Consider the following 20,813-nt stretch of genomic DNA (forward strand, 5'->3'; position numbering starts at 1 on the left):
TTTCTGGTCTTTCCCCACCATCATTGTGTTTTTGAAAGTTATCATTACACGTGTGTGTGTGTGTGTTAGTTGCTCAGTTGTGTCCGAGTCTTTCTGACTCTATGGATTGTAGCCCACCAGGCTCTCTGTCCTTGGATGTCCCAGGCTAGAATACTGGAGTGGGTTGCCATTCCCTTCTCCAGGGGATCTTCCCGACCCAGGGATTGAACCCGGGTCTCCTGCATTGCAGGTAGATTCTTTACCGTCTGAGCCACCAGGGAAGCCCACCTTAAACTTATACAATATTATATGTCAATCATATCTCAATAAGAAAATAAAAACTAAGGTTATTATTGCAATTAGACCAAGCTCCATCGCGGGGAAACCGAGAAAATCCAGAAATGTAGAGAAGGAGAGCACCGTCCTGTGAGTTCTCAGGGTGGGCCCTTCGACCTGCCGCCCCTCCCTGCTCCTGCTCGGTGGCACCTCAGGTTCACTTGCCTCCTCTCACCACCCTCCTCCCCTCCCCACTTCCTCCTCTCTGCTTTTTATTTATTTTGCTTTCTCAGGTAGGGCAGGAGCCTGCACACCTGCACTCCACCCTGGTGCCAGCTGCACCCGTCCCCATTAAGCGCTTATCTCTGCTGTGTTCCGGGTGGCTTCCCGCCCTCCCCTGGGGCGGGGGACCCGGAACCTGGGCTGGCGCCTGCAGAAATCTGAAACCTTGCTGGGCTGCTGAGTGCCAGTCCTCCTTTGTTAAGTCATTGCCCCTCCTGCCCAGGAGTCTGGGGGCACAGGGCTCCCTGGCTGGGTCATTTGTGTCACTGGACGGGGAACAGTAGACTGGCTTCTTCCTGGGTGTCCCAGGGCCTCTGAGGGGGTGGGGATATTAGCCACCTCGGCCTTCCCAGTTGACCTTTCAAATAATTTCCTCTCTCCCCACCTAAACACTGGCTTAAAAAACATACTCTGTATGCTCTTCTCTTTTCTTGTTTTCACGTGGTGAGCCTGTCTGGCTTCATTTTCCCACCTCGTTTGGACAAGCCTGACAGTCTCAAAGGTCCCATCCCCAGGACACGCATCCATGCCCACTGCCACCACACACCCTGAGGTTAGGTCCTGAGCAACCCTGCCTCTCTGTCCTCACCCTAATTCCCTGTGGGGCCAGGTGGCTCAGGCAATGGCACCCACAGATAAACTGGCAAAAGAAGTGCTGGGGCTGTGGAACAAAGGGCACAACCAGACAAGCACCCTGGCTCCTGACTGCTAGTCTTCCTGTGGCCTGAGGTGTCCACAGAGACTGTTGTTCTCAGGGCCTTCTGGCAGAGGGTTTTGGGGTCCATGCTGATATAAAGCAAAGAACTCCGGGAAGAAGTCCTGGCTCCCTCAGGTGCAAAATGCTAACAACAATAATAGCAGTGCCAGCCCACCTCCCTCAGAGGTTGCTGTGAGGTTCAAATGAGCAAGTATATCTGTAAGATGTGAAGCACAATGTTAAAGACATTAGATGACTGTGTGAAGATTAAATGGGATAGTGCACATGAAAAACCAAAACAGTTCTTTGAAAGCTATTACTAGTTAGTTCTCCAGTGGTTTTACTATTAACCACTACCATGACTAAGCCCTGTATGGCAGTAAGACACGGGCCATGCCCTCAAGGGGAACTGGGGGAAAGATAGGTAAATATTTATAATGTCAAGTGGGATTAGACTGATAGAGAATGTAAAAGGGAGCAGCCCTAAGCACCTGGTGTGGTAAAGAGAGTCAGGAAGCTTGAGCTTGGATGCAGAAAGTAGACAAGTGAGGGGTGAAGATTTCAGAGAGAGAAAGAGAGAGAGCGCAACGCATGCATGGGAGAACTGGGGGGCCAGAACTGAAGGGGGTTGGCCTCCCTGGACTTCAGGCAAGAGGGGAAAGATCTTGAAGGGCTCTGAAAGTGATATTAAGAAGTTTGGACTTCACTGTCTGTTGGATCTAAAGCAGAGAGCAGCCTGGTTGAATCGGCACTTCAGAAAACTTACTTTGGAAGTTTGGAAGAAGACTCATTCGGAAGAAGAATGGATGGGAGAGTGGCTAGGAGTTGCTGTTCAGGCAAGGGGGTTCAGTGAAGGTAGGGCCAAGGGCATAGGGGAGAGGGGCCGGTTTTAGGAGTTAACTAGGATTAACCAGGAGTTGGACTGGACAGGGCTTAGCGACTGCTAGGCTAAGAGGGCAGGAAGACAGAGAAGGATAAGGCGTCTCCCCTTGAGTGACTGGGTGGACACTGTCCTCACTCACCAAGACCAGAAATGCAGGAGGGAGAGGAGAGGGGAGGAGTTGCTTTCTGGACTGAAGGTGGGTGCAGGGGTGTCAGACAGTGAATTGTGTATGTACGTGTATACACACACTGTCGCTGACTGGGGACAGAGAGAGCTGACAGAGAGTGGACGGATGCTGGCAAATGAGGTTCCTGAGGAGGGACATTTAGGGACCCAGAAAGCAAGGGAAGCAGGGGGAAATGTAGGGCCAATGCGGGAGCAGGGGGCTTCGAGTATCCCACCCACTCCCTATGAGAAGCCCTTCCCTGCTCCTTCCATTTCTCTTCTCCCATCTGTGTTTTTCTTCCTCCAAAGACTTGTACTTGTCTTACTAAAATCAAGGTCATCACTGGCATTCTCACCCTCTTATTTCCCAAACTCCTCCATGAATCTTCCCAAGTTTTCTTCTACTGTTTTTATTTGCAATTCACCTTGGACCAGACATGGAGAAGGAAACGGCAATGCACTCCAGTATTATTTCCTGGGAAATCCCATGGACAGAGAAGCCTGACGGGGTACAGTCCACGGGGTCGCAAAGAGTCTGATACGACTGAGAGACTAACACTTTCACTTTGGACCAGACAGATCTCACTCAAGACAGTATCTTCACCAGAAAAAGAATACCAACATGTAATACCAAGAGTGGGTTCTGTCTGCACACGATGTCCGGAAAGTGACTCTTCAGGATAAAAGAGAGGGCTCAGGTGCCAGGCAGAGTTCTGGTCTGGAGAGTTCTCTATAGTGACCTATAGTCTTGGGACTCTGATATTCCTTCCTGCAGGGACACAGGCCTCCTCCCTCCCTCTAGAGGCCCTATCGGCTCACCTCTCCCACCCGGCTTCCCCGTCACAGCACAGTACTCGCCAGGGAATGCCCCATTGCCCAAGAGCTTACCAAAGGCCCACATGGCACAAGGCCCTGACAGTTCATTGGCCTCCATATTTCCTCTCAGCCAAGCAACACTGCCAAGAGAAACCTGAGGGCAAGTGAGAAAACCAGTTGTGATCTGCCCAGTAAGCAGGTGGCAGTGCAGCAGCCTCCCCGCCTTCAGTGTCTGCTGGAGTCTCGAGGATGGAAGGGGAAGCAGACACACCAGGACCAGTTTCCTGACACTGCAGGCCGTCCAGCTGTTCTATGTGGAGCAGCCTGGGAGCCAGAGGCAGCCACCATGGTGGAAGGTACGCAAAGCCCACGGGGCTGCTGGAGCTCAGGGCTGAGGAAGAGAGAGAGACTGCAGGAAGTCGAGGGAAGGGTGGATTCAGAGGGAGGAACGAGTAAGTCAAGAACGGAGCCAGAAAGAAGAGAAGTTCCAGAAACAGCAGAATTCATCGGTAGCCTGAGAACCAGCAGACCAGGTAGAGGCTGGCAGGTAAACAGCTAAACAGCTGAGCGTCAGCAAGCCTGCTTCCACATCCCAGTGGGCCAGGGAAGGGCCAGGGATTAGGGGGTCATGGCTCTTACCCTCTCTGCCAGAGCTGATCTTGATGCTGAACAAGTCACTTCTCTAGTTCCCAGACCCTGTGCCGGACCAATGAGGGGACTTGGACCAGATCATCTTAAAATTGTCTTCTAGCTCCAGAATTCTCTGAAACTCCATTCTTCTCTTTTCCCTCCTCTTCAGAGTGTCTGTGACTCATGTTCTCACCACTACCTTTCTCTCTGTATCAACTCCCTCTCTCTAGAAAAAGCTGCTACAAAGATTAAATGGTTGGTCAAAAACATGTATAAAAGTGAAAAGTGAAAGTCACTCAGTCGAGTCTGACTCTTTGTGACCCCATGGACTATACAGTTCATGGAATTCTCCAGAATACTGGAGTCGGTAGCCTTTCTCTTCTTCAGGGGATCTTCCCAACCCAGGGATCGAACCTAGGTCTCCCGCATTCCAGGAGGATTCTTTACCAACTAAGCCACAAGGGAAACCCAAGAATACTGGAATGGGTAGCCTATCCCGTCTCCAGGGGAATCTTCCTGACCCAGGAATCGAACCAGGGTCTCCTGCATCGCAGGTGGATTCTTTACCAACTGAGCTGATGAGGGAAGCCCCAAAACCATGTATAAGAATGAGCTAAAAGCTCTACAAATGTAATAGCTTCCTCTTCATTTACGATTTTTATGTTTAAAATTTTAGTTTTAAATTTTTATAAATTTTAATTATACAAGAAATATTGTATAATGAACACACAGTTTGAGTAAAATAAAGCAATAATTACAGATAAACCTATAGTCCCCTGACTACCACTCCAGCCTAGCCTCATTTCTAGAGAAACCACTGCTACTAGTCTTCTGTCTATACATTCACATTCATGTACATATGCTCAATGCAATGCATAGGATTAGCTTGTATGGCTCCTCCTTCTTCTTCATGGCATATCCATGGTATCATCATATTGCACGTATTTTCCTACAGCTAGATGTTTTCACTCACTGAACAGTATCTCTTGGACCTCTATCCATACCTCTGAAAACCAAGACCTACGCCAGTATTTTCCACTTTCTACAGTATTTCCATAGTTGGCTGTGAGTACTTTGCTCACCCAGTCTTCCATTGGTGGGTGTTTAGGTTGTTCCCGTTCTTCAGTTACACAAGCGAGGCTGCAGTGCGCTTTCTTACCTGTGCCTCTCTGTGCTCCTGTGAGAGCTTTTACTCTGGGACAGATCTTGAGATCAATTACTTTAAAAGGTTTTCCTATAATTTCCCTTCTACCTCCCTGATCATTTCACCCCATTCTCCCCTCCCATCAAAGAGAATAAAAACGTCCAGTATTAAATGTACCTCCTATTTGGATATCTGATGTTTGGGCTGAAGAATAATCCCTGTGTTATAGGCAGAGATTGACTTGACCCACGACGCATCCAGAGGATGAGATCTGGCCCCAGTGTTGGCTGTCAGGAAGATGCTGCCACAGCTGTTGAGTAGTTTGGGTCTCGTGTCCAACCTGAATCAGGGCCAGTTAGCAATCCCTGTCTAGGCAATTGGTTTCTAAAAAGGGCGAGCTTCTTTTTTTCTGGAAAAAAGCTCAGTTGCTTTCCCAGGGGGCAGTGGGTCAGATGTCCTTTCTGAACATGAGTGAAGGCCAGCAGTGGGTGGCAGCTGTTGGGTAATGGTGAGAGCACCGGGCGTGGGCCAGTTACCCTAAGTGTGACCTTGGGTAAGATATGTAGCCTACTTACATCTTGTTTTTCTCATCTTCAAGCGTGGACGACACTGATCCCTCAATGCTGTGGAGAGTATTCCATGAGGTTACTGGCCTAGACTGTCTAGAACATGGCCTAGCACATGTAATCAGGCCCTCAACAGGTGGTAGTTGAATCTGAAACACACAATAAGTTTGGGGGATTATATAAAAAAACAGAGAAGTCTATTCAGCCTAGTAAACGCTGGTGTATCTACAATGTGCCAGTCTTTATGCTTACATTTCTTTTATAATAACAATAATAAAACAGCAACTAGTTTATGAGAAAGGTGCACATTAACTGTAATCAAAAGAACTTAAAGAAGTTTAAGAAGATAAAGTTTAGTATTTATCAGGGTATTTTGGTACAGTCAATTTGATTCATATTTGTTTTATAATAGCCTTACTGAGGTATAATTCACATACCATAAAGCTCACCATTTAAAGTGTATAATTTATTGGCTTTTTTTATACTAAATTCACAAGTTTTACAAGCATCACCACTAACTAGTTTCAAAACATTTTCATCACCTCAAAAACAAAACCTCATACCTACTAGTAATTATACTCTATTCTCCCCTACCCCCAGCCCCTAGCAAACTCTAACTTACTTCTGTGTCTATGGATTTGCCTATTCTGCGTATTTCCTATAAACTGAATCATACAACACGTGGGCTTTTGTGTCTAGCTTCTTTCACTTAGCATAGTATTTTCAACTTTTATCCATGTTATAGTGTGTTCACCCTTCCTTTTATATGATTGAATACTATTCCATATGTGGCTCTGCATATTTCATTCATCTGTTAAGCAGGTGATGGACATTTGGACTGTTTACAGTTTTGAGCTATTATGAATAAAGCTGCAATCAACATTCATGTACAGGTTTTTGTGAACATACATTTTTCATATCTTGGATATATATCTAGGAATTGTCAGGTCATATAATAACTGAACATTTAACATTTTGAGAACTGTTTTCCAAAGTTGAAGCACCATTTTACAATCCTATCAGCAACGTTTGAGGGTTTCAATTTCTCCACATCCCCACCACCAACACTGTTTTTCTTATTATAGCTATCCTAATGGACGTGAAGTGCTATCTCATTTGCATTTCTCGAATGATTAATTCTGTTGAGCATCTTTTCATGTGCTTTTTGGCCTTCTGTGTATCTTCTTTAGAGAAATGCTTACACCAGTTGCCCATTTTTCATTTGAGTTATTTTTTTAAATTATTGAGTTATACAAATTCTTTATAGTGAGGAAACATTCTGAGTTGTAGCTCTTGTAGGACCAAAATACACAGACAGGTAGAGCTTTGCTTGGGGACAGACTGGTTGGAGGAGAGGGCCTGTGCTGGGAAGGGTGACAGGTGAGAAGGTAAGCATAAGTTAAGGCCAGGTCTGCAGGGTCATGAGTGTCACATTAAGAGTGTGTCTTTTGGATGGCAGCCTGGGGGGTTTCTCAGGACTTTTAAAGCAAATAGACAACAGAATGATCAAATTGTCTTGAGGGGAGAGAATCTGGTGATGTGTTAAGGGGCAGGTGATGTGGAGAAACAGGATGCAGACCTGATGGAGGCTGTTATAGTCACTAGTAGTGAGGTGAGGAGGTTGGAATTGTGTTCATGTGGAAAGAGACAGATGAACACCACTGATACTTTAAAGGAAGGAGTGAAGGGAGTTATGACACATGAATAGATAGAGACTGAGAAGATGTCAACGGTGATTTAAGGGCTATGAGCCCAGGTGCTCGGGGACTGAGGTCGAAACATGGCCAAACATGCAGGAGTCAGAAGTGGAGCCCTTTGGGGGAGGCACACTTGGAGAACACTGAAGTCAGTCTGTGTTTTAATGGAAGCTGCAGAAGACTGGGAGTGGGACTTTCTGAGACCATCCTCAGCTCTCAGCTCCCAAGTCACAAAGAGTTAGTGGTAGTCAGAGAGTTAGCAAATTAATTCAAACATGGCAGCTAGCCTGGGGCAGCTACAATTAACCTGGGGCAGCTACCCCAGGGACTTGCTCTCAGAGCTGGAGACTGGTGCAGGGACAAGGGAAACTGTGAAGTCCAGGAAAGTCAATGCAGGAGTGAAGCTGGAGACATCTGACTGAAGAGAGCAGTCAGATTTGGCCAGGCCTACAAGAGGAGTCAAAGAGGGGCAGAAAACTATGTGCCTCCTTATGGGAGAAAGAGACAGAAGGTCACAGAAGCAGGGAAGGTAGGGAGGAAAGAAGTAAGGGAGAGACACTTGCATGCATGGAGCCTCATTTACCGTTAGTTGCTCAGTCGTGTCTGACTCTTTGAGGCTCCTCTGTCCCTGGGATTTTCCAGGTAAGAATACTGGAGTGGGTTGTCATTTCCTTCTCCAGGGGATCTTCCCAATCCAGAGATTGAACCCTGGTCTCCTACACTGCAGGCAGATCCTTCACTGTCTGAGCCACAAGGGAAGTCCATTTTATCCTCACACAAATCCTGAAAGGCTCGTATCATAGATTCTCTTTTACCTGCTTGGAAACTGAGCTCAGAGAGGTTCAGTTTCTTTTCCAAGTTCGCACAACTACTAAGTGGTGGACAAGACTGGACCAGACCCCACATCCCTGCTCTTTGGTTTGCCCTCGCTGTCCCATCACAGGGCTGGAGGTGGCCCTCACCGACCTCCAGAGCTCCTGGAACAATGTGCAGCACCATACAGACGAGATCAGCTCCAGTCGCCTCCTTGTTCGCCGGGGCCAGGCCTTCAACATCACTCTGTACTTCAGGAACCGGGCCTTCCAGCCAGGCCTGGACAACATCATCTTTGTGACTGAGACTGGTGAGGATTCCAGCTGGCTTGCAGGGGTCCCACGTGTGTGTGTGTGTGTGTCTGTTGGGGACAATTATCGGGGGTTGGGAGGTCACTGCAGAGTTCCTCAGCTCTGCTTCCTTCTTAGGACCACTGCCAGATCTGTCCAAGGGGACTCGAGCCGTGTTCAGCCTGGAAGGTCACCCTGGCTCCAGCCCCTGGATTGCTTCACTGCAGACCATTGGGGCCAATTCCCTGGAGGTGAGCCTGTGTGCCCCTCCTATGGCAGCTGTGGGTCGGTACCTCTTGAAGGTTCACATCAAATCCCTACAGGGGCCTGTCACAGCCTACCAGCTCGGGGAGTTCATCCTGCTCTTCAATCCCTGGTGCCCAGGTAAGGCGGGATGCCCTCACCTCTGCCCCTGTGTCAGTGCCATAGACAGCGAGGCTCAAGAGTTTCCAGACCCCTTCTCCATAGCCACCACAAACCTCTCCAATCCCATGCACTCAGCATCCACTCCCAACCGCCAACAAGCAGGGCAGAGAAGCCTTGTTATGTATTTACTTACTCAGAATTTTAAAATAATGAACCAAGTCATCTTTACTTTAAAAGAAAACTATTATAATCAACTATTGACCACTATTAACATCTACCTTCATCATACATTACAAAGTTAACTGGAGCTTTTCCATTATAAGACTTAATAAGTACATTCCATTGAAAATTTGTAAAATGAAGTACAGGGTAAAATGAAGAAAGGAAGGTAAGTAGGGAGGGAGGGAGGGAGGGAGGAACCCCTAGGCTCCAGTTTGCTCATTTCCATAGAGGATGAGTTGAGTGTAGCAGAAAAAGCATGTACTCAATATGGGCTCTGTGTTCACATTTCACTCTCTTATGTGTGGTTTGGACAAGTTACTTATTACCCTGAGCCTATTTCCTCAACCTTGAAATGGGACTAGGTTGTAAAGGTGCTTTGTAAACCAAAAAATTCCACCAAAGGTTATTTTTGCTTCTACCTTCTGTTCCTATTGACTGTACGGCTGGTGTTGATGGGTGGTGGGGGTGGGTCTCCCCCTCACTCAGGAGCCTCTTGGAGTCGCCCAGCCCTCTCCCCAGAGCTCAGGTCCCATAGGCCTGGGCCTTCTGGAGTGGGACTAGAGCGGGAAGGACGACGTGATTTTTCTGCCTTGTGTCCTCCCACTTTGATTCCCAGAGGATGCTGTCTACCTGGAGAGTGAACCCCAGAGGCAGGAATATGTCATGAATGATTATGGCTTCATCTATCAAGGGAACAAGAACTGGATCCGCCCCTGCCCCTGGAATTATGGACAAGTGAGTCTCAGCTTTGCTCATGGCCCATTCAGGCCCTGGTCTCTTGGGGAGAGGGGAGCAGGAGTGGGTGGGAGGGTGCCCTTCATGCAAGATTCATCCAGAACTGCTGACAAGTGGGAATTAAATGGCACCAACAAGATATGGAGAAGGCAATGGCACCCCACTCCAGTACTCTTGCCTGGAAAATCCCATGGACGGAGGAGCCTGGTGGGCTGCAGTCCATGGGATCACGAGGAGTCGGACACGACTGAGCGACTTCCCTTTCACTTTTCACTTTCATGCATTGGAGGAGGAAATGGCAACCCACTCCAGTGTTCTTGCCTGGAGAATCCCAGGGATGGAGGAGCCTGGTGGGCTGCCGTCTATGGGGTCACACAGAGTTGGACACGACTGAAGTGACTTAGCAAACAAGATATGCGATGTGATCCCAGGGAGCTAGGGGAGCAGCCGTAGAGAGGTGGGAGGTGTTCTTAGATGATCACATCTGATTTGGACAATAAGACTTAAAGGGGAAGGACAGCTGAAGGCACCCACCCAGGAAGTCCACCGAGAGGGTGCAGCCGCAGGGACAGCAGTGACAGTGGTCATGATTGCTGGATGTTTGTTTGTTAACTGCTTTTCCAGTGGGGCCCCAGCTACCACGCTTCCTTCATCCTCATAACCCCAAGTGACAGGCTCTAGCATCCATTTTATCACACTGGAGAAAATCTGTCCCCTGAACATCTCAGCCAGAAGCAGCTCTGATGAGCCGCAGGGTGTCTTCCTCCCCACTGCTCTCGCCTCTTCATTCATTTGTTTTGATCACATACCTTTCTCATTATAAAAGTAGTACAGGGACCTCCCTGGTGGTCCAGTGGTTAGTTAAGACTCCACACTTTCACTGGAGGGAGTATGGGTTCAATCTCTGGTCAGGGAACTATGATCCCACAATGTCATGTGGTATAGTAAAAAAAAAAAAAAAAGCAATACATATTCTTTTCCCTTATAGATTATTACAAAATATTGAGTACAGTCCCCTGTGCTATATAGTAGGTCCTTGTTGGTGATCTATTTTATATATAGTTGTATGTATATTTTAATTTCAAAATCCTAATTTGCAACTTAAAAGAGAAAAGACTCTGAAAAAGAATATATATGTGTTTACATACATATATGAATTATTGTGCTATATATCTGAAATTAACACAGCATTGCAAATCAACTATATGGTGATAGTTTAGTCACCAAGTCGTGTCCAGCTCTTTGCCACCCCACTGACTACAGCCCACCAGGCTCCTTTGTCCATGGGATTCTCCAAGCAAGAATACTGGAGTGGGTTGCCATTTCCTTCTCCAGGGGACCTTCCTGACCTGGAGATCGATTCCAGGGCCCCTGTATTGCAGGCAGATTCTTTACCCACTGAGCTCAAATCAACCATACTTAAACAAAAAATAAAATTGGTATAAAAAAATTTTAAAGTAACATATAATTGCTTAAAAAAACTTTATGAAACATTACAAAAATGGGTGTCTAGAATATGAAAGTCTGTCTAGGCACAGTCACCAGCAAGGTGTGTGTTCCTCTATATTTTGTTCTCTACACATATCCTAAAACACATGATTTTTGTTTGTAAAAACAGCACCATCCTAATTGCAAGGCTCTGTAATGCCTGAGTTACTGAAAGCCTGCCTCCCGCTGAAAGCTCAGCCAACAGCAGGTGCTCCAGGAAGCCCAGAGCCAGGCTGAGCCCTTGCACCAGAACACTCTGGGGGTCGGTGGGGAGGGGCCACTCTGGCTTCTCAGAAGGGGTGGCAGCTGGAAACTTCTGTAGGGGGCTTGTGGTGCTTGTATCAGTTTGATATGGGTCCCTGTCCCAGACTTGCTCAAAGAGAACTCTAGCACAGGTGGCATCAGGCCCAACGTTGGCTCCCGGGGTGGCTATGGTCAAGACAAGATACGAAAGCCTCAAATGGTCCCAGCTGACAGCCCCAACTCCTCACTCAGCGTGGGCAGATGGGGATCCCAGAGGGCCCCTGGACAGGAGTTGGCTGTCATCTGTGAGAAACAGAAGTGAGGAGATGCTGCTTCCTGAGTCCTGGGTTTTTCCTTTCTGTCTCTCTTCTTCAGTGAATGCATATCGAATATCTGCTCAGTGCCAGGCAAGGGGCTAGATGCTAGAAGCATGAAAATGAATAAAACATTGCCCCTGAGCCCACAGTGAAGTGAGGACTCAGTCACATAAGCAGGTCACTGATTAGGCAGTGGGATATACAAGATTGAGTGCCAGGTGCAGGGTATTCTGGGAGCCTTGAAGAAGAGCACTTGATTGGGCATGGGGGTGTTGGGGAAGCTTCCTGGGAGAGGAGATTCTGGAACTGAGTTAGCCAAGTGGAGGGAAAGGGGGAACTATCCCAGGCAGAGGGAAGCTTGAGCAGACATAAAGGAGAGAAATGAGTTGGCCTGCTACAGGCGTTACAAGGAATCTGATGTTGCTGGAGCAAAAACAAACAAACAACCCACACACAGAAGGTAGAAGAGGAGCAGATCAGGGAGGGTCTTACGTGCCTTGAAGAGGTTAGAGCTTTGCTCCTGCAGGCCATAAGACCCGCTGAATATTTTAAAGCAAAAAAGTCAACCAATCAAACTGTGCCCTGGGGAAGATGGATCAGAGAAGCCTTCTAATTCTGTTTATGTATTCATTTACTCTCATTCAACAAAGATGCACAGCATCCCTACTATGTGCTGGGCACGATGCCGGGTCTGGGGGGTAGAGCTGTGAGAAGAACTGGAGGGACACAGCATACAGTCAGGCCAGGAGGACAGGCCCTGGCTATCTCGTTGTAACTGAATCTGATGGGTAAGAGATATAGCCAGGGCTATGGAGTGAAACCAGGCTCCGGCTCAGGGAAAGACTTGGAGGAAGTGGCATTCATTCCAAGCCTGAAGGACAAAGAGTCAGCCTGTCTTGGTGAAAATTTTCCATAACTCGTATGCTATTAGTCAACCCCAAACTTCACTGAATCATGGGTGTGGTGACAAGTCCGTGCCATTGTCTCAGCACTAGCTGCCAATGACGAGCTGGGTCAGCAGGTAGAGGTGGAAGATGAGGCAACGTGGCTTTAGCAAGAAACATCCCAGGGGCTCCGGGAGTGTGGATTAAAGGGGACAAGAAGGAGAAACAGATTTTTTTCAGCTAGTCAGACTCACTGGAAAAAACTCCAGGAATCTGACAGGCAGGAACTTCAAACTAGGTGAGCTGTGACCCCAGAGCTTTGAGACCTTGTAGGGCCGTCCATGGCTGTGCTGCTGGACAGTTTCCTTCCAAATGGGCTTATATTCCACAAACACACTCCACTGGAGAACTGGGTGGGGTGGGTCATGCATTTCTTTTCATATCCACGTGGGCCTAGCCTGGGCACCTTGCCTCTTTGCGTCTTCTCTCGTAGTTTGAAGAGAATATCATAGACATCTGTCTGGAGCTGCTAGACAAGAGCCTGAACTTCCAGATTGACCCAGCCACAGACTGTGCCCTACGGGGCAGCCCGGTCTACATCAGCAGAGTGGTGTCCGCCATGGTGAGCTTGGGTCTGGCTCTGTCCCCCAGGGCGTGTCCAGGGAGGGAGGAGGCTCTGAAGGGGAGCTCTGCCCACTCACGGTTGCCAACTGCAGCTGAGGAATGAAGAGTCAGGAGGCAGAAGCCCTCTGGCAAAGCCATTTTTGATGAGACTGATGGAAGAATCTGGGTAATAGGTTTTCTCAACTGAGATCTGAAACGGCTGGGTATGAGCATCACCTCTATTAATAACAAATTGCATTTTTGGGAAAGGCTAAATGAAGCTCTGGTTTGGGAAATAATCTTGTGTTTAAATTTCCTTACCTCTGAAGTATGTTCAAATGCTCTTAGAGCCAAGCTCTGGCTTTGCAGGGATGGGGGGTGGAGGGGTCAAGAGGGTGGGTAGAAACAGAATAGTAATTAACAGTGGTGCACAAGTCAGAATAGCTGGCTTCCCACCCTCTCCCTTTCCCCAGAAGGTCTGGAAGATCCCAGCTAAAATGAGATCAAACCTTCCTGCATCTCAGGCCCAGGAGCCCAGAAGGGAACCCACTTGTTGAGGAAAAGGCTGCTTCTAATGCTTCTACTTATGGCTTCTCTGCAGATCAACAGCAACGATGACAATGGGGTGCTCAATGGAAACTGGGGCGAGAATTACTCAGATGGCACCAACCCCACAGAGTGGATGGGCAGCGTGGCCATCCTGAAGCAGTGGCATGCCACGGGCTGCCAGCCAGTGCGTTACGGGCAGTGCTGGGTCTTTGCTGCTGTCACATGCACAGGTAGGGAGTGGAAAGGGCCCGTGGAAAGACAAAAAGGGCACTGGTTCATGTCTCGGCCCTCTGAGCTGCTCCTGTCCCAGAAATCTCACACAGTTCCCACCGAGGGACATTTACAAGGAAGCAGAATGTCTCATCACTGACCTCAGGCTTCACGTACCTTGGCTTATCTCAGAGGGTAGTTCTGAGGTGGACATTATACACTTCTCAGAACGCGGTGCCCTTCCCTTCTGAACTTCGACAACCTAACAGAATCCTCCCTAAAGCCTGGCTGGGAATTGTCCAGGCCCCAAATAGGAAAGAAGGTGAAAGACCAAGTCGTTAGAAAACTTATAAATTGGTCAGTGTCCTTCCTGAGTACGGAGAATGAGCTTGCTGAAGGTGTATTCAGGGGAGGGAAATGTGCCACTGAGCACGGGCAGGGGGCATGGGGCCAGAGCAAGATGGCAGCCGAAGCGCAATGACCTTGAATCTGGACGTGTCACGTGTTCAGCGCACTTGGAGTCCTGACCAAGCCCATAGGGGATGGGGGAACAATAAGAGAGATCAGCTTTTCAGATAGGGAGTAGATATTACATTAATAGAAGAAAAGTCTAAAAATATGTACCGGGAAAGAAAGCAAATGGAAACTGGTTTACAGGTGGCAAGAGGAGCAAGCAGAAGGAAGGGGAGGGTGAGTGTTAGAGAGGAAACACCTGGACATGATTACACACTGGAGGTGGCAGGAGGAGGATTTCTGCTTCACCCAGGTCCAAACTTGCTTCCGGCCCTCTCACTACCCCAGTGTCTAGGCCAGCTCTCAGCCTCCTGGCAGGCTATCTGTGTACCTAACTTGAGTCACAATCAGGAGGTTATTCCTGTTGGCTGGGGAAAGAGGCCAGGTATGACTTTTACTCACAAGGCTCCCTAGGCCAATCCAGAAAGGCCAGATCTGCCCACAGCTTAGTGTTTATTGAGGGCTCAGGCCTTTTGTGTAGAAATTCCCTGTATGCAAAGGCTGGTAAAGTCTGTGAGTATGTGTGTGGTGTGTGTGTGTGCTGGACCAGGCTCTTGGAGGAAGCCTACAGAGCCCCAGGCTGCCAAGCAGCAGGCTGTCAGCCTGCTGTTCACAGGGGCATCAGTCCACAGGGGCATCGGGAAGTTTCTGCCTTCACATGGGTTGGCAAGAGGGGTAGCGCTGAGCTACTCCTAGTCTGCAGCTGCTGAGCTGCATCTGGAACTGGATGCCTTAATGGCCTAGGGGTTCAGTTCAGTTCAGTCGCTCAGTTGTGTCCGACTCTTTGCGACCACATGAATCGCAGCATGCCAAGCCTCCCTGTCCATCACCAACTCCCGGAGTTCACTCATACTCACGTCCATCGAGTCAGTGATGCCATCCAGCCATCTCATTCTCTGTTGTCCCCTTCTGCTCCTGCCCTCAATCCCTCCCAGCATCAGAGTCTTTTCCAATGAGTCAACTCTTCGCATGAGGTGGCCAAAGTATTAGAGTTTCAGCTTTAGCATCATTCCTTCCAAAGAAATCCTAGGGCTGATCTCCTTCAGAATGGACTGGTTGGACCTCCTTGCAGTCCAAGGGACTCTCAAGAGTCTTCTCGAACACCACAGTTCAAAAGCATCAATTCTTCGGCGCTCAGCCTTCTTCACAGTCCAACTCTTACATCCATACATGACCACAGGAAAAACCATAGCCTTGACTAGATGGACCTTTGTTGGCAAAGTAATGTCTCTGCTTTTCAATATGCTATCTAGGTTGGTCATAACTATCCTTCCAAGGAGTAAGCGTCTTTTAATTTCATGGCTGCAGTCACCATCTGCAGTGATTTTGGAGCCCCCCAAAATAAAGTCTGACACCGTTTCCACTGTTTCCCCATCTATTTCCCATGAAGTGATGGGACCAGATGCCATGATCTTCGTTTTCTGAATGTTGAGCTTTAGGCCAACGTTTTCACTCTCCACTTTCACTTTCACCAAGAGGCTTTTTAGTTCCTCTTCACTTTCTGCCATAAGAGTGGTGTCATCTGCATATCTGAGGTTATTGATATTTCTCCTGGCAATCTTGATTCCAGCTTGTGTTTCTTCCAGTCTAGCGTTTCTCATGATGTACTCTGCATATAAGTTAAATAAGCAGGGTGACAATATACAGCCTTGACGTACTCCTTTTCCTATTTGGAAACCAGTCTGTTGTTCCATGTCCAGTTCTAACTGTTGCTTCCTGACCTGCATACAGATTTCTCAAGAGGCAGGTCAGGTGGTCTGGTATTCCCATCTCTTTCACAATTTTCCACAGTTTATTGTGATCCACACAGTCAAAGGCTTTGGCATAGTCAATAAAGCAGAAATAGATGTTTTTCTGGAACTCTCTTGCTTTTTCCATGATCCAGCGGATGTCGGCAATTTGATCTCTGGTTCCTCTGCCTTTTCTAAAACCAGCTTGAACATCAGGAAGTTCACAGTTCACGTATTGCTGAAGCCTGGCTTGGAGAATTTTGAGCATTACTTTACTAGCGTGTGAGATGAGTGCAATTGTGCGGTAGTTTGAGCATTCTTTGGCATTGCCTTTCTTTGGGATTGGAATGAAAACTGACCTTTTCCAGTCCTGTGCCCACTGCTGAGTTTTCCAAATTTGCTGGCATATTGAGTGCAGCACTTTCACAGCATCATCTTTCAAGATTTGAAATAGCTCCACTGGAATTTCATCACCTCCACTAGCTTTGTTCGTAGTGATGCTTTCTAAGGCCCACTTGACTTCACATTCCAGGATGTCTGGCTCTAGGTCATTGATCACATCATCATGATTATCTAGGCCGTGAAGATCTTTTTTGTACAGTTCTTCCGTGTATTCTTGCCACCTCTTCTTAATATCTTCTGCTTCTGTTAGGTCCATACCATTTCTGTCCTTTATCGAGCCTATCTTTGCATGAAATGTTCCCTTGGTATCTCTAATTTTCTTGAAGAGATCTCTAGTCTTTCCCATTCTGTTGTTTTCCTCTATTTCTTTGCATTGATCGCTGAAGAAGGCTTTCTTATCTCTCCTTGCTATTCTTTGGAACTCTGCATTCAGATGTTTATATCTTTCCTTTTCTCCTTTGCTTTTTGCTTCTCTTCTTTTCACAGCTATTTGTAAGGCCTCCCCAGACAGCCATTTTGCTCTTTTGCATTTCTTTTTCTTGGGGATGGTCTTGATCTCTGTCTCCTGTACAATGTCACGAACCTCCGTCTGTAGTTCATCAGGCACTCTGTCTATCAGATCTAGGCCCTTAAATCTATTTCTCAGTTCCACTGTATAATCATAAGGGATTTGATTTAGGTCATACCTGAATGGTCTAGTGGTTTTCCCTACTTTCTTCAATTTAAGTTGAATTTGGTAATAAGGAGTTCATGATCTGAGTCACAGTCAGCTCCCAGTCTTGTTTTTGTTGACTGTATAGAGCTTTTCCATCTTTGGCTGCAAAGAACATAATCAGTCTGATTTCAGTGTTGACCATCTGGTGATGTCCATGTGTACAGTCTTCTCTTGTGTTGTTGGAAGAGGGTGTTTGCTATGACCAGTGCATTTTCTTGGCAAAACTCTATTAGCCTTTGCCCTGCTTCATTCCGTATTCCAAGGCCAAATTTGCCTGTTACTCCAGGTGTTTCTTGACTTCCTACTTTTGCATTCCAGTCCCCTATAATGAAAAGGACATCTTTTGGGGGTATTAGTTCTAAAAGGTCTTGTAGGTCTTCATAGAATCATTCAACTTCAGCTTCTTCAGCGTTACTGGTTGGGACATAGACTTGTATTACTGTGATATTGAATGGTTTGCTTTGGAAACGAACAGAGATCATTCTGTCATTTTTGAGATTGCATCCAAGTACCGCATTATGGACTCTCTTGTTGACCATGATGGCTACTCCATTTCTTCTGAGGGATTCCTGCCCGCAGTAGTAGATATAATGGTCGTCTGAGTTAAATTCACCCATTCCAGTCCATTTGAGTTCGCTGATTCCTAGAATGTCGACGTTCACTCTTGCCATCTCTTGTTTGACCACTTCCGATTTGCCTTGATTCATGGACCTGACATTCCAGGTTCCTATGCAATATTGCTCTTTACAGCATCGGGCCTTGCTTCTACCACCAGTCACATCCACAGCTGGGTATTGTTTTTGCTTTGGCTCCATCCCTTCATTCTTTCTGGAGTTATTTCTCTACTGATCTCCAGTAGCATATTGGGCACCTACTGACCTGGGGAGTTCCTCTTTCAGTATCCTATCATTTTGCCTTTTCATACTGTTCATGGGGTTCTCAAGGCAAGAATACTGAAGTGGTTTGCCATTCCCTTCTCCAGCAGACCACATTCTGTCAGATCTCTCCACCATGACCCGCCCGTCTTGGGTTGCTCCACGGGCATGGCTTAGTTTCATTGGTTTAGACAAGGCTGTAGTCCTAGTGTGATTAGATTGACTAGTTTTCTGTGAGTATGGTTTCAGTGTGTCTGCCCTCTGGTGCCCTCTTGCAACACCTACCGTCTTACTTGGGTTTCTCTTACCTTGGGCGTGGGGTATCTCTTCATGGCTGCTCCAGCAAAGTGCAGCCGCTGCTCCTTATCTTGGACGATGGGTATCTCCTCACCGCCGCCCTTCCTGACCTTCAACGACAGCTTTGATGCCCAGAGTCACAGACATCAGGGTGAACTAGGATGTCTGAGTCATCCAAGGAGCAGGCACAAGACTCAAGGCAGAGAATGGAATAATCTTGTATATGACAGAGAGGGAGTCTTCCTGGGATTGGAAAAGCCTAGAGTCTAATGGGCAAGGTATGTGTACGGAGGGAGAGGTGTTTGGGTGTGGTTGTCTGGAACTGGGTGGTGAGAGAGTGAATGGAGATGATGCAATGAGAGCAGACCAATTAAAATTTTTATGAGTGTCATGGCCCTTTAGTGACCCTGGAAGCAAAGGGTTGGGCCAAGGTGGTCAAGTGTGGCTGGCTCACCTGCAGCTCAACACCACCAGCCCTCCCCAACAGGGCCACCATGCTGTATATTGATAAATATGTCCATCAGTTTGGAGAACTCATCATTTCATCCAGCAACGCTTCTTGAGTCCTTATCCTATGTTAGGCACTGTGCTTCTAACAATCTTGGTTACAAAGATGGGTAACACCCAGCTTCAATCCTCCACTAAATGTCAAAGATTTAGTCAGACTCTTTAACCCAATACAGTTGCCAAAACATGCTGTTAAAAATTATTATTGTTATTCTTTAACAGTCACAATAGCTGACATTTATTAGAGACTTTCTTGGTGCCAGGCATTGTGCTAAAACCTTGACAGCCTAGAATAATGATGACGCTTGAGTTCAAATACTAGTACTACCATTAAGTGACTGAGTGATCTTGGGCAAGTCATTTAACTTGTGCCTCAGTTTCCTCAGGCATATGATGGGGAAATTAATAGTACCTACCTCATAAGGTTATTGGAAGGAATGACTGAGTTCATACATGGAGGGTGCTTAGACAAATGCTAGGCTACAGTGAACAATCAGTAAGTTCTTTTTTTTTTTCTTATTGAATGATTTCATTTATATAAAATGTCCAAAAAAGGCACATTTATAGAGACAGACAGCAGATTAGTGGTTGCCTGGGGTGGGGAATGGAAGTGGGGATTAACGATAACTGGGCATCCCAGGGGTCTTATTGCAGAGGTGAAAATGTCCTAAAACTAATTTATCATGATGGCAGTAAGTTCTAACTAGGATCAACTTATTTGATTCCCCAAATGACCTTCAGAGATAGGTTCTATCATTATCTCCATTTTACAGATGAGGTAATTGAGTGGCAAAACTAGTCCCACATCCAGGTATGGTGGCTTTAACCACTAGACTATACTGCTGCATGAATGATGTCAGCAGCTGCCATTTAATCAGCATCCCCTGTTCTGAAGGCACATGCTGGGCACTTCCTGATGCTCACAGACACCTGGAGGTGGATATTACTGTCATTTTACAGATGAGAAAACTGAGGCTTAAGGTGACCATGGAACTCATCTAATTAGATGTGCATACTCCCCTCTGCAGCTCTGCCTCCCTGTGTTTCCTTTTTTTTTTTTTGAAACTGGAATCTGTTCAAGAGCCTCTTCTCTCACCGCTGTATGTATTTATATATATATATATATGTGTGTGTATGTATATATATATATATATATATATTTGCTGCCAAACGCAGCTTGCGGGATCTTAGTTCCCTGACCAGAGATCAAATCCACACTCCTGGCAGTGGAAACTGCTGGACCACCAAGGAAATCCCATATTGCATTAAAAAAAATAACATCAGCATACTGACTTCAACTTCCTAAAGAAAAATCACACACAAAAAGAGACTTTGCATGCATCAAAGATATGATTATAATTTTTTGGATAGATGGTTCCTTGACATCAAGTTAGTTGGCTGTTACTTTGGGAATTTCAGAGAAATCCTTGATCTTCCCTCCCTCTGGGGCTCAGGGCTGGCTGCTCCACAGCTCTCTGTCTCAGTCATCAGGCGTTTCCTGTCCTGGCTATCCACTCCCTGTGACAAGGCCAGGCCCCTCAGCCCTGAGGTCTGTGAAGTAGCCTGGATGCCTTGCTCTGTAACAAAGGAACAGAGGGAACAGTGATGTTCTGTGACCTGAAAATTCTCCCCAAAGCCAGGTGTCACCTACTGTATGATTCCAAATATGTGAAATGCTCAGAACAGGGAAATTTATAGAGACAGAGAGTCATTTCGCAGTTGCCGAGGGCTGGAGGGGTGGGAGAATGGGAAGTGACAGCTAGCAGGCACGGAGGGCCTTTCAGAGGTGATGAAATGATCTGGGATTAGATGTGGAGATTGTTACACAACCTGTGGATATACCATACACCACTGAATTGTACACTTTAAAAGGGTGAAATTTGTGGTATGTGGATTATATCTCAGCAAAGTTGTTTACA

The 20,813-nt window shown here is 46.9% G+C and overlaps 1 protein-coding gene and 1 long non-coding RNA gene across 9 annotated transcripts in view; one reads left to right on the forward strand and one right to left on the reverse strand.

Moving 5' to 3' along the window:
* The first annotated feature begins 1,730 nt into the window (after positions 1-1,730).
* The window catches only part of TGM5 (transglutaminase 5), a 35,312-nt gene continuing 16,229 nt past the window's right edge, over positions 1,731-20,813 (forward strand). For 3 of the 7 annotated variants that reach the window (XR_015149488.1, XM_086363356.1, XM_086363358.1), the window contains exons 1-6: positions 3,274-3,454; positions 8,079-8,258; positions 8,377-8,622; positions 9,443-9,561; positions 12,987-13,115; positions 13,698-13,875. Coding sequence is in view for 6 of the 7 variants with exons in the window: in XM_086363356.1 (XP_086219482.1) it covers positions 3,445-3,454; positions 8,079-8,258; positions 8,377-8,622; positions 9,443-9,561; positions 12,987-13,115; positions 13,698-13,875 (862 nt within the window). In the remaining variant the exon portion in view is untranslated. Of the gene's footprint in view, positions 2,090-3,273; positions 3,455-7,815; positions 8,259-8,376; positions 8,623-9,442; positions 9,562-12,569; positions 12,792-12,986; positions 13,116-13,697; positions 13,876-20,813 lie in introns of those variants that run through there. The other 4 variants (XM_086363355.1, XM_086363357.1, XM_086363359.1 and 1 more) reach the window with 4 other exon arrangements.
* Positions 20,232-20,813, reverse strand: part of LOC147349165 (uncharacterized) — a 50,301-nt gene continuing 49,719 nt past the window's right edge. For both annotated transcript variants that reach the window (XR_015149492.1, XR_015149491.1), the window contains exon 3: positions 20,232-20,471. This is a non-coding gene — a long non-coding RNA (uncharacterized LOC147349165). The remainder of the gene's footprint in view (positions 20,472-20,813) is intronic.

This window comes from Bos grunniens, chromosome 21, assembly GCF_055505025.1.
Source record: "Bos grunniens cultivar Pamir isolate PY7600 chromosome 21, Bosgru_T2T1.0, whole genome shotgun sequence".
Taxonomy (NCBI): Eukaryota; Metazoa; Chordata; class Mammalia; order Artiodactyla; family Bovidae; genus Bos; species Bos grunniens.